Source organism: Vulpes lagopus, chromosome 11 (genome assembly GCF_018345385.1).
Source record: "Vulpes lagopus strain Blue_001 chromosome 11, ASM1834538v1, whole genome shotgun sequence".
Lineage (NCBI taxonomy): Eukaryota > Metazoa > Chordata > Mammalia > Carnivora > Canidae > Vulpes > Vulpes lagopus.
Window position 1 is genome coordinate 17,964,302 of NC_054834.1, and position 13,715 is coordinate 17,978,016.

At 44.2% G+C, this 13,715-nt stretch overlaps 1 protein-coding gene across 9 annotated transcripts in view; it reads right to left on the reverse strand.

Moving 5' to 3' along the window:
• Positions 1 to 13,715, reverse strand: part of MAGI2 (membrane associated guanylate kinase, WW and PDZ domain containing 2) — a 1,339,556-nt gene that overhangs the window by 50,867 nt on the left and 1,274,974 nt on the right. Inside the window, exon 23 of one of the 9 annotated variants that reach the window (XM_041723678.1) lies at positions 350 to 798. The exons of the other annotated variants lie outside the window; for them this stretch is intronic. Within the exon in view, the coding sequence (XP_041579612.1) occupies positions 755 to 798 (44 nt within the window). The 3' untranslated portion in view covers positions 350 to 754. Of the gene's footprint in view, positions 1 to 349; positions 799 to 13,715 lie in introns of those variants that run through there. 9 annotated transcript variants of the gene reach the window in all.

Below are 13,715 nucleotides of genomic sequence, written 5' to 3' on the forward strand. Positions count from 1 at the left end.
CTTGCACGTGTGGGCCGCCTTGCACGTGTGGGCCGCCTTGCACGCGGGGGCGGCCTTCTGCAGCCTCCCGCTCCCCGCCCCCCGGCGGCGCACCTGTCCTCACCTGGCCCGGGGCACAGGCTCAGGCCACCGCGCCCAGGCTGGGGCTGCAGGGACCGTCCTCGGCCGCGCTCCAAGGACACGCGGGGCCCTGGGTCTCAGGCCTGGGGGCCGCAGAGACTCCCCTGCGGAGCGGCCGGGGGCTCACCTGGGACCCACCTGGGACCCTGGCAGCCTGGCCACAGGCGGTGACCCCGGGGCAGGTGGCCGAAGGGCACAGCCCAGGAGCAGGCGCAGCGGGGAGGGACCTGGGAGGGGCACCGCGTCTACGTCGTGCCCCACCCGAGGGGGCTGAGGGCTCTTCACATTGGCCTGCTGTTCCCGAGGTTTCTGCTCATTTCGGGTGAACTCAGGAGTGATCGGTGATTTGCACGGAAGTCGTGATTTGCACGACTTAGCTGCCAAGAGGCTGCTTGGGGAGGCGGTAATCCTTTGAGAGGTCTTTCAGTAGGTCACGCACCTAAGAGTGCTAGAAAATTCCAGAGGAGCCTCAAGATGTGCCAGCTGCTGCCCCTGTGCCCCAGGTGTGTGTGTCGGGGGTGAGCAGCTGGGGACACAGCTCCTTGTCCCAGACACCGGCTCCATCAGCTGCTTTGCTGAATGCTCCTGGTGGGCGGTGGGCCCAGATGGCAACGTGACTCAGCTGTCCTCTGGGTTAGCACATCCGCTTCTCATTGAAGCCTGTGGGCTTCACAACCCCTGCGAAAGAAAGATCCAACGCTGTTCACAGAGGGTCACTAGCCTGAGGTTGCAGCACGATGCTGGAAAGATCTTTTGGCTCAGACACTGAACGTGAGGCCTCTTGAGGCTTCCCAGGCTAGGAGCACTTAGAGAACAAAATGCAAAACACAGGAAGGGCACTTTCAAAACAGAGCTACAGATTTGGCTGAGCGAGAAACGTAACAGGAACTCCTGGATGCTGGCAGCTTCGCCACCTGCAGCCAGCATGCCTCAGAGCTGCTCATTACAGCTTCTATCAGGTTCGAAGCTCAGCGCCTTGAATCCCAGCCGACGGGCTGAGGTCAGAATCTCGAGACTCCAACGGGTTGTCCCTCTGAGCAGTTCATTTAACGGGGCCTCTTGAAACAAGCCTTCCTGCCCTAAGCCCCTCACAGAACCCTCTCCTGGGGATGAGGCTGGCATCTGGGTGAAGCGAAGAGGTCTGGCCCGGAGGGAGGGAGTGGCACACCTTGGGCTGGTCACGGAGGCCTGAGCACGCAGGGCCGCTCCCTGTACTGCGAGCCATTTTCAAAGGCTGGAGGACGATTCCATCAAGGTGGATCCCCAAGACATCTGTGAGTAAAGGACATACGGATCCTAAATGGCTCCTTCTGATTCCAGATCTGTAGTTTTATTTCCTTTCTTTATCCTTTCTTCCTCTGTTAAGGTCTTTGAAGAGTTTTGCTCTTGACCCCAAAGAGTCAGGGTCCTGGGGCTTTTGTTCAGGTTCCCAGTGGCTGAGGAATATGTTGTTTGGCTACATTGATGTGGTTTGATGAATTATCTGAAGAGGAATGACATGAGGGACACCTGGGTGGCTCAGTCGGTTGGGTGGCCACCTTTGGCTCAGGTCATGATCCTGGAGTTATGGGATCGAGCCCAGCATCTGGCTCCCTGCTCAGGGAGTCTACTTCTCCCTCTCCCGACTAGTGCTTTCTCTCTCTCTCGTCACTCTCTCAAATAAAATCTTTTAAAATCTATAAGAAAAGAAAAGAGGAATGACAGGATAGTTTTATAGTGCTAAAATGGCAGTTCTTTCCCATTTTGGCAAAGATTATAGGCCCTGAACCAATAGGGATGAGCCATTCCCTATAATGGCTTAGAGCTGGGTTGAATTTTGAGTCTCTGGAGAGTTTTAGGCTGATCAAGAGGCCATGAACTCCTCTGGGCTATTGTGTGTGGGTTTTAAAAGTCTGGGCTATAGAGTCAAATTGCCTTGGTTCCAGTCTGTTTATCCTCTCTGATCAAGGCCACCCAACACTCTCTAAAGTTTGGTTTTCTTATTAATAAAATGAGAGTAATTGTAGTGGCTACTTCACAGGGTCATTAGGAGGTTTGAGAGCATTCAAGAACTTCAGCCACCCACTAGAGTGTCTGGCACACAGTCAGCATGAAATGAGTGGAAAACGAAGTAAATGCTGTTGTTATCACTGGTTGATCAAAGAAGACCCCATCCCCTCGATGAGGCTTTCTAGAGGCCTCAGATTCAACTAAATCTGGAATTACTCTCAATGAGTCAGCTTCATCCAGATCCAGATCTGGAGAATCCAAATGCAGCTGATTGACACAGCTGCCTCGCTCCAAGATCTGGGAATCCAACAATACATCAAGTATATACCATATGCAGGAATGTACCAGCATTTCCCTTAAACAAGTCGAGGAAAGCCTTCGAATCAGGGTACAATATAGTAGAAGAACATAATCTTCTGGAGTTAGAAGACAGGTGCATGTACAATGTCAATCGCTAACTAGCTGTGTGACCTTGGGCAAACAACTTAACTTCTCTGAACCTCATTTTTCATAACTTCAATACAAACTACTTTCCTTGCTTTTTTCCACAAAGTTGCCTTATATGAACGAATTCTGGTAAGACACTACACAAATATAGAGTGGGATGTTACTTTTCTGATCTCTATTACCTGAGAAGAACTCTTTAAAACAGTAAGAGGTTTTTGTTTGGTTTGGTTTTTGGCTGCCTTTTAGTGACTAAAATTGATAGAAAAGGCTTTGGATATCCCCGGATGAGCCGGATGGACTCTTTTTTATCCTGTGTGTGGCTGGTGAAGTATGAGATGGGGACTACCCGTGTGGAGAGTCTGGATGCTGGAGTTTCATACCAGTGTAAAGATCAAGAGAAAGTTGCACTGGGAACTTAGAAATACTACTGCACTCCTGAGCCCTGGGAGTGGAAAGGATTACCCAAAATCTCTGTTTATATCTACTTAAAATGACTGACAAAACTGGATTAGGGTTCTGGGTTCAGACAGTCTTGGAGGATCGTCCATCAGCACCTTCCTCTCTCTCTCTCTCTCTCTCTCTCTCTCTCTCTCTCTTTTTTAGCATTTTAAACTTGAACAAGTCAAGTGAGTCAAAACCATTTTAATGGATGTGCAGCCAATGGCTTCACTGTCAACTTTTCACATTGCTGTTTGTTGGGGAATGAGTGAAGGTGAATCTGTCCTGTATTTGATTTTTGGTAATGCCTTTCCCTAGGACACAGGAACCCACAATTTGCTGAGAGGAAATAACTATAAACCTTAAGAGGTATAAGCTTCAGTTTCAAAAACTTAAAAACTGAGAACTGATGTACTTTTGGTGTAACATTAATTTTTACTAAGTTTGATCTATCTTTGCCAGACTCTAACCTAAAGCAAATGCAAAAAAAAAAAAAAAAAAAAAAAAAAAGACAACGAATGGCTCAGGTCAACCACTTGGATATAAATCTTATCTAAGTTGAACTCAATTGTCTTTGTTCTTTCATCTTCCCAGGGTAGCTTGATTAAATGTAAATGCGGGAAAAAGGGTAATTTTTTGGTCATAACTTGTACTTCCATCTTGAGGAGGAGATCTCTATTTCATGATTTTATGAGAGATATTCATGAACATCATGCGCTTTCTTTATCCACAAATTTACAGATCCTTTTCAGGATCCAGAGTTGCCAGGCATTCTCTCTCTTTGTAAGATTGTTATCAATTCTTTCTAAGTGGAAATATTGTTGCTTTAAGTAGGTCTGTGGGGTGGGGGGCGGGGGGGCTAGAGATGTTTTCTTCCTCTCCCAACGTAGCCATGAGGAAAACAGGTCAGCTGCTATCATTGCCAAACCAGGGACAGGATGGCCGCGTACAACCCACCCACGATGACATTAGCACATCCTCAGACTCCAGCTTCACTTTTTGCTGAATACGAGTGAGCCATTCAGTCTTGAAGGAGACTTTCAGTATAGTTTTTTCCATTCCTGTCTTATTTTTTTTTACAACAGTATAGAAGACTGGTTGGTTCGGCAGTAGACTAAGGCCATTTCTCATCTGACGCATATCTTTGGATAGACTATTAGATGGTAGGCACTTAGGTCAGGATACAACGGTCAACAAGACAATGGCAGTGCCCTTGCGGAACTAACATACCATTTGAGGGGGTTAGCTGTTTGGCTAATAGAGGTTCCTACTGAGAAACAGAGTCAGAGAATCAATGGCAAAGTCAACTTGATTCAAAGGACCTTGGTGTCTTCATTTACTAAAAGTGGGAATAAAGGTCAAATGTGATTGGAAACTCAGGGTGCAAGTGGTATTGTTTGGGAACCTTTCCTCAGAAGTTCGAGAATGCATCTAAGTGATGAAGATAGAAGAAGATAGGACAGCAACAACTGTATAATGATCTTTGGTGGCAGGGTGGGGTGGGTGGGAGGTCTTCTACGTTTCTTTAGTTCCTTTCTTTACTTAGCCATTCATCCCATCGAACGTTGAGTGGCCAGTTTGTGACCCGAAGGCAGGGCAATGTGCTGGCCTTTGGGAATATGAAAATGAATTTAAAAAGTGCTCTTTCTGATCTTGTGGAGCTCATATTCCAATGAAAGACACCTAAATAAATGTAATACAATTTGTTAAGCACTTTAATAGAGTTATATACTGACTGATATGAAGATGTAGAAAAATTCCTTCACATTTACTTTTGAGAAAGATTACCTGACTAATGATGACATTTTCAGGCGCCTTTTCAATTCCAATCAACAACTTTATGCTTACGTATGTATGTGGGATAAAGCCTCTTTGCCTTCATCGGAGAGGGAGATTTCCTTTCATCAGAGCCCTTGTCATCTACAACTGCGCACTTCTCTTGGTAAAGAGCATGGATGAAAGTGGAAGCGAGCTTTAGCTTTCAAATTAATAACAGTAGATGAATTAGAAATGATTTAACTTTTCAACATCATTTGACCTTCCTGTTTTACCATGTCTCTGACCAATCTCCCTTAAGGCACAGACTGGTTTGAAGTTTCTATAAAAGGAAAAGAGCTCCAGTAGCATCATACGCTTATTTCTGCATCTGTTTTCCATTTTCTGCTAACTTTAATATATGAACCAGTGTGAGGGGAAAACTCAATTGCTCTCTTGGCAGCTACAGAGCTAGTTCACCCTTGGCTACTGTATATTATTTTTTGGCTCAAAAACTTCCCAGGGCTAGATCAGAGTATAGTGGTTTTTTTTTGTTGTTGTTGTTGTTGCTGCTGCTGTGTTTTTTTTTTTTTCTTTTGTGATGGATACATTTTGGCTCAACTCTGAAACAAGCTGGCTTTTCCTGTAATTGAAAATGTTTGGTGACTATGGCAACACTCTCATTAGCCACAAGGGAGTACTCATTTGTTGGTGAATGAACATTTTTGTCTTTTCCTTTTTACTTTGCTTTCAGGCAAGCAGCAGACCCCTCTAGGTATATTCTGGGTGCTTTGCAGCCTTGTCCCATGAACTTAACATCTAGATGGGAGATGTGTCTTCTCAACTCCCTCCTCAGCTCTCCCTGACAGCTGCTATCCTAGACTAAGTTCTCGTACTCAAGCCTTATGATACTTTCTCTAGTGGCTGTTCAACAGCTTGGTGTCCTTCCTGTGAACTCAGCCAAGGTTGAGAACCTGACATAGGCAGAACCTGAATGGTGAGCACACAGTTGAAAAATTGAGGAGCTAAGAACCTAATACCAAAGGAAGGCATCCCATATTCTCTGGGTCCTAACAGGGCCAGAGATACCAGCGGCTCCAGCATCAGGCCCAGTGAAGACAGTGCTCAGATGGTTTGGGTCATCCTAGGTGGGGCTGTCAACCGCTCCGTTTGAATTGCCTCTAACATGACTCCTGTGGGCTCAAGATTGTGACCATGATGTAGAATTAGCTAATAGCTTCATTTGAGGCTAAATATCTGTCCAGAGTCCTCAAAGGCTGAGCCATGGCCAAGTCATGGGAATGTTGCTTTTAATCAACTTCCACTACTGAATAACTCATGATAGCTCTAGCTAGAACAAAATTAGCTCTGGATCAACTGCACCGAGAGCTACAGTTACCCTTATTCGCTGAGCAGGAAAGAACTAAATCAAAAGCTGTAATTAAAAAAGATAATGATTTTTAAATTAGTTTTTATTAATAGAATTAAGCCATATTAAGTCTTGAGATGGTATCATAAATATGCTAATAAAATGTTCTTCCCAAAGGAAAACATATATGCTGAGTAATTTAAAAGTCATATATTGCACATTGGTTTATACATTAAATATTAAATTAAATGTATTAACTGGCAATATAAAGTAGCTGAAGGACATTTTGCATCACTAGCTAAATAACCAGGTAACTGCTTACCCAGTCTTTATATAATGGGCAGGCTAAACCCCTGTTGATGGGATATTAAATTGGCTATACTGACTAGTCGGAGAATGGCCATTTCTTACGAGGAACTGCAGAATGAGAGTGGGTGTTCTGTGTCTGTGCATATCACCTAGTAGGAAAGGAAGAAAGATTGGAGTAGGATGACTTAGATGATCAAGAAACAACAAATTCTCCTGTGAAGGCCATTAAAATAGGGGAGGGGGCAGTGGAATCTTCTTTCTTGGATGTCTATCTGTCTAGCTCAGCTGTCTAGGGAATCTTTAGTGTGGAACTGCCTGAGGAGAAGAAAATGAATGGGATTAGCTCCTGGTGAGCCTCTAATTGCGCCAGCCTGATGCTGTGCGGCAGCATGTTGCCTTTTAGAAGGCTGCCAAGCCTTGTTGGATTCTCTAATGGTGAACTCGTCACTTTCCCTAAACCTACTGTTATCTTCACTCTCCAACTTCTCCAACCCTCTGCCATTGGGTATTGGGGAGCCAGCCTCCCCCGAGGTCCCTTCATAAGGAAGTTGGCAGTCCCCCATGTCCAGGCCTCTGCACTCCTGCCCTGGCCGGGGCCCCTGTTTCAGCTCCTCTACAACATGGCGGTCAGTGGTTGCCATGCTGTCATCACTGCCTCCACCTCCAGCCTTTCTTGTGCCCTCCCCCAGCCCTGTTGTCTCCATTGTGCTGCCCCTGTGGCACTGCATGGGCCTAAAATGCAGGCTTGACCTCCCTCGCACATGGTACATCCCATGTTTCACTCCAGTGAAAATGCCTTCCCTGCCCTAACCCTCAGGTCCTCATTTTCATTAATTTTGCTATGACAGGATTGCCCCACAGCTTCTATGCCTTCCCAAAGCCTGCCCGTTGTTCAAGGCTCTGTTCAAATGTCAGCACATTTTTGAAGTCTTCTTTGATAAGCTTGTAAGAGATGCACTTTGTGCATCTTTTCTGAGCACATGTTGGCTGATATTTACTTATGGGGATATTGGTATGGGCCTTGCCTACTGGATAACTGTTTATTCATCTTTCTGTTCCTTGAAGTGCTAAGGTAATGGCTTGCATCAAAAATTTGTTGACTCAAAAAAATGAATCAACTCAAACAAACAAACAAACAAACAAAACAAACCTCACCCCCCTAACAACAAAAAACCCTTGCCCAGTTGATACTAACTGGAATGGGTAACCAAGTAGATATTCTGATGTCCTTACTGGTGTGAATCCTATACGCAGAGCATATTAAATTGGGGGACGGCTTTGCTATTTATACTTTGAAAGACTGCACTTCAGGAAGAAGCCTGGGTAGAGAAAATAGTGATCTCTAGAAGTTGCCTAAAAGTCCTTTTATATATAATTTGTATTTTGATATATGCATATATCTGTAGAAGGTTATAAAGCTGAAACGTGTTAACTATAGTCACTCTCTCATTTTCTTTCCCCTTGGTCTACAGTTTCATTAAAAATATTTTTTTTCTGAATTACTAAAATAGCATTTTAATTAGAGACACTTTGGAAAAGAGTATTATCTGAGTAGTAATTCTCATTTTTTCAGAAAAAAAAAACTATTAAAAACTTGGATTTACCTCTGTGTTTTTTTTTTTTCTTTCTTATTTTCTTTCCATAACATTTCTCCTCTCTACCTTCATATTTATATAAACTGGATTTTCATTCCATGCTATTTTGGGATCGGAGGAGTGGCTTGTCCCAGGGCCTCCATTCACCCCAGGATGGGTCTCAAACATAAATAGTTCTGTTGATTTCTGTTCTTAGTTTTAAGGCATTCTGAAGAATTTCCAGTGATGATAAAGAAGGCTGGGACATTTTACAAAATGACTCCAAAATTAAACTTGAATTTATTCTATCCTCTCCCCATCAAACTCATGATGTATTGCCTTTTCAAAAGGACAAGACAGGATAAGAAGGAGACACCATGAAATGAAAGAGGAGATGCAGCCTCATAATTAACCACATCACCAGTCTGATCAGTGAAGTGCTTCTCCCTGGAAATGGTCATTGCAAACCGCAAACAAGTGTGAAGATGAAGAATGAGAGGCGCTTAAGTTCATTTTTGGCTCGGGGCATGTAGGGCTAAGGCCCCTGGCTGAAGTTTTTTCCTTCTAGAAATTTCACCCAGTGCTTGTACCTCGGCCAACGTCAGTTTGGTTGCTCAGCCATTCCCGCTTGACGGAAATATTCTCTGAGCTGTTCTTCCACCATAAATCACGGCTGGGGGCTCTGTACTTGCTCCTGTAATCTGCTTTGGCCCATAACAAATGGTTGGAGACAGAATTACAGTTCCATGATGTTTTAGAGGCTTGCAGTAAAGCACCTCCCAGCCTTTAACACCTCCTCTCCATCCCCATTGTGGATGTGGGTGGTGGTGGTGGGGGGATCTATTTGAACTTGAGAAACAAAGCCCATCCATTCCAAGGATACACTTTGCCAGACTCTGTCAGATGACATCCTCTAACAATATACCTGGTGGAGCAAAACCACCAACGCAATGCTTCTTTTAAAACATTGCAGGGATGTCTCACTGTTTTCTTATTTCGTTCAGAAGAAGAAAATGAGAACTCAATGCATTTCAGGTCTCATTGACCAGCGATGTACTTCCGAATTTATATCTGTAATTTCCCAAACATTTGTGCTCTTGGCAATGAGATGCTCACTCTAAGATCTTATGGTCTTCTGGCCTATGAAATATGCTACTATTCCTCTTTTCAAATGCCATTTTTACATTGAGACTGATAATGAAGGCTGTATGATAGGTACATAAGAGGTCAATAAATCTTTCACAATAGAGAAAGTTCCTTATATTGCCAGGTATAACTTGTCTAGATTTTTCCATTTTTCCCATCTTAAAAAGTTTCCTCAACTTTCTCTTTGCTGGCTATTACGTATGTAGTTAAGTGCTACAGTGTGTTTGTATAACACACTTTCATACTCAGTTTTGTCCTTGAGTAATTTTTACCCTTGGCTAGAAACTGGTCTAAACCTTCTGGATCTCATATTTAAATTGTCTGATGGTTTTAGATCAATGTTATTGACCAGTATTCTGATTCATTTAGTCTCTTTTTTCCACATAAGAGGCATCCAGTCATTCTTGCTAAAACCTTGAGGATGGCTATTCAAAGCGAAGGTTGAACATAAAGGAGTATTCTCAGCTCACTCAGGATGGTCACATAGGACAAGACAACTCTTGCTGGAGTGCCAAGGCTGTCTGCTTTGGGCATCAACTGAATGACACAGGAGGATTTTCCATAGGCTGCTGCTCTTCAGCTGGGAGTACTTTGAGATGAGTGCAGAGAAGGCAAGGGAATGGAAACGTTTGTTTGTTTCTACAACAGGCTTGTAGGTTAGTCAGAAATTCCTTTTGTGTCTTAGATTTCTGAGCTACAAGGTGAAGATGATTCTCCCATGTTATGATCTGTCTTTACCAGATTCTCAGAGGCCTGCCAGCTGAAAACATCACCTCATAAGAATTTTCTCCATGAAGTAGCACATATGTGAAGGTAAGGCTTCGTTACCTTCCTAGGACGGGTGACAACTAGTTAACATGGGCTCTACTGGTTTCCTCACATACTACCAACTCAGCATGTTGCTCAAATGGAAACATGGTTTACTCAAGTTAACAGAAAGGAGCTTCAAAATCCTCCTTTGTCGGCTGATACCTCTGAAGCCACAAGCCAGTGGCCTCCTGGCAATGACTGACCCCCACTGGAACACCAGTGTGCCGTGAGCCTGTGGTAGGTCAGTGTTTAGCGTGCCGTAGGTCAATTCTGCTGTGGGCAAATGAAGCCTGACTGACATCCATTGTTGAAGTGTCTGAAAAGGTCTTATTGCCCAGAACACTTTGGAAGAAAGCCATGGTAAGTAATATCAGGGGTGTCATGGGCTTGGGCCTCGTCTTGACTAATTGTTCTTCCCTAGAGAAATAGAGTGCACAGATGCAGGGAACTTCTGAGTTATCTGAGAAGGCCTATGATTTTTTAAGCTGTCAAGAAACCGTCATGAGATTGCACATAGCCCTCTGCTTCTTTGAGAAATATTGTTAGTGCTGTTTAAAAACAAACTAAACAAAATGGAAGCGACAATAAAAGTGAGACATGCTGTCTATCCTAATAAATAGTATGCAATTGTGTTTGCAGCCGGAGGGATGGTCAGCCATTTCCCTATGTCACAAATGAGGTGGGGGAGCCCCAGAGAGCTGAGGCCAGGGCCTGAGGCATTTTGCTGGGAGTGAGGGGCAGCCTGGCCTTCCACCCACCGCAGTGCTGACTCTCAACCCCGGACACTTTTTATCAGATCACAGGACCTCTGCTAGGGCTCACAATGCTTGGCTATGGGAAAAGATAACAAAAAATAAATAATAAAGTAAAAGATAATTAAAAAATAACAAATTTACTTCCTCACTCAAGGGTAGGTCCCAAAGCTGACTCCCCTGACGTTGTCCATGTTCCCATGAGGATGCAGATACTCTCTGACCCACTGGTTTTGCTTTTCAGAGGTTTCCCTAAGGAAATAATCAAAGATAGAGGGGCCAGTATAGCTACGAGGGTATTTTTTGTAGTGTTTATCACAACAGTGGGAGAAGTACATGAAGAAGAGAAGTCTAAATAGGGGATTCGTTAAATGATAAATCTAGATAACAACGTACAAGGGAGTCATGGAAAATGATGTAAGAAGGATATTCAATTTCCCTAGTAGTCTCAAAATATTGTCAAATGAAAAGAAAAAAAACCAGGCTTCAAAATACAATGGTTACATTTTCAAAAAGAGTTCTCTTCCTTCTTGACTATTTCTGTATTTGAGATACACTATCATATGTATTAATTCGTGAAACTCAGTAAAAGTTATCTCAAGAAAGAGTTCCCAGTAGGGCATCACTTGAGAACTGACGTAGCCACAGATTGACAGCAGGAACATTGTCAAAACGGAGTTGTAAGGTACAGCCTTTCTTAATTCCTGTTCTAGGAACTCATTCCAGAACTTTAGCCTTTCAGACCGCTCACTTGAGCAGTTGATGAGGAGACTCTTACTACAGAATATGTCCCAGGCTTGCGGCATCCTCTGAGCAGGTGATGGCGGGCGGGGGGGGGGGGGGTTCCCTTCTCTGCCCTTCTCTCCCCTTTCCTTGTCCTTGCCTTCAAAGGGGGTGGGGACCCATGGGACTGACAGGTCATGAACCTGCCAGGGGACTATGTATCTATTTGGAGATCCAAGAGTGAGGCTAAGGCCCCTAAATGCTTTCTCTCAGGTGGAATCCACTAACCAGGAATTTGGGAAAATAGAGTCAACCCCTCCTGTATTTTCTCCTCTCAGGTCTCTAGCAGGACCTGAAGTCTGAGGCTGTTCTCCCTCACTCTCTAAGCTCCCTCTCCACACTGCGTGTTCCTTCCTTGTTTCAAAGTGGCAGCATCCACATTCTGGGGTGAGCAGATTGTGGAAAGATCAGATGGAGAAGAATGATGAAAAGGCTAAGTCAGAAAAAAATTTCAGCTGAAAATTGTTTACTCTTTGCGGGGAAATAGAGGTGGAAATAATTGACTGGATTTTGTTGCCTTCTGTTCAGTAGTCTAAACTGAACTTTGAGCTTGCTGTGAGGTATTAAAGGCTTAGTTCTAGCTTTGTGATTTTCAAGCACGCTCCTACTCCCACGAGATCGACCTCAGAATCGCCTGGATCCAGTACCACTCTCTTTTATGAACTGTATTTATGTTGCACCCTCTTTGGAATGGAGGAAACCAGGTCTACCGGGTCAACGTGGTGGCTCATTCTTAGAATGCAGTCATGTTACCCAGCACATACATAGAGTTAAATGGAGCGGTGTAGTCTAAATCTAGGCAAAAGGTGCTGTGGTTAGTTAAAACAACTTAATTTCATCCTGGAAGGCTGAAGACTGGAAGTCAGGGATTCTTTCCTTAAGAAGACTCCCCCCAGCGTGCCCCCTCTCAGCCTAGTCTACTGCGCTCCTCTTCATCTGAGGGTATCTACTGTGTTTTATGCGCTGTGGTTATTTTTATGTTTCTTTAGTCATAGGAGTACTTGTTTCTCTCTCTTGCCTAATACACCATAGTCTTTTGGAGGGCAGGTGGACACTGCTATTTCCTTTCTATTCATTCATTCATTCATTCATTCATTCACTCATCCATTCATACAATGCAGTGCAAGGAACCATCAGATGCCAAGCATTGGACACCCGAGCTAGTAGACATGGCTTCTGTCCTCAGCCACCAGTTAGTTCTCTCAGGGAGCTAGTATGGGGCTCTGGGCTTGAGGAGTGACCCAGTAGCTAAAGAACTAGGAGATAAGACAGAGAAGTTCAACACATTTTTTTTTCACAGGAAAGCACAAAGAGTATTATGATCTTCATGTCACATTTTGTGATGCTAAATAACCTGGTGGTGTGTTTCCATTTACATCACCTGTCACTGTGTGGGGAGCACCACCTCTTGCCACCTGAGGCTCCCCATGACGACAAAGGGAACACTTTTCTCTTCTCAGTGAACTTCTTGGGGGAGGGAAACAGGATTGTCTTCTACCAGCGTTTGTCTGTTTCCCCAGCTCCTACTTAGCTCAGCTGGCAGGACAATGGACATACCTTCTCCCCACTGAACCTGACCTGTCTCAAAGAAGCCTTTGTGAAAGGTGGTAAACAAAGGAATATAAATAAGTGAACCATTGAAACAACACCAGACTCAGGAACTTCCTTTTCTACATATGCAGTCCTACTTCCACACTCCCTGGCGGGACTCCAAAGCCAATTCCTCACTTCAAAATCAACCAAACAAAGGCAAGAACCTAAGAAGCAACTTTAGACAAGCAAGCAAGCAACTTTACCGTGGTAAGAGACAAGGGTGCTAATGCCAAGCTTGTGGTGACAAGGCCTCTCTCCTACTGATTGCTCCTTTAAGAAGCTCATCACCCTTCATCTAGTTGCCCTAAGGGCTGCCCAACATCAGTGCAAATTACAAAATAAAGCTCAGAAGCTGGGACGTCCTCTGTGCTTTGAACTCCAAAGCTTTAGAGCTGCAGGTTCTCCTAAAAGCCCCTTGTGGCATTTTCTTCTTTTTTGGCGGGAAGGGTGTAAAAAAAAAAACATAAAATTTACTATCTTAACCATTTTAAGTATACAGTACAGTAGTGTTAACTATACACATGTTGTGCAACAGATCTCTGCAACTTTTTCATCTTACAAAACCGAAACCCTATGGCCGCTGAACAAACTCCCTTTCCCCCTCGCTCCCAACTCCCAGAAACAACCATT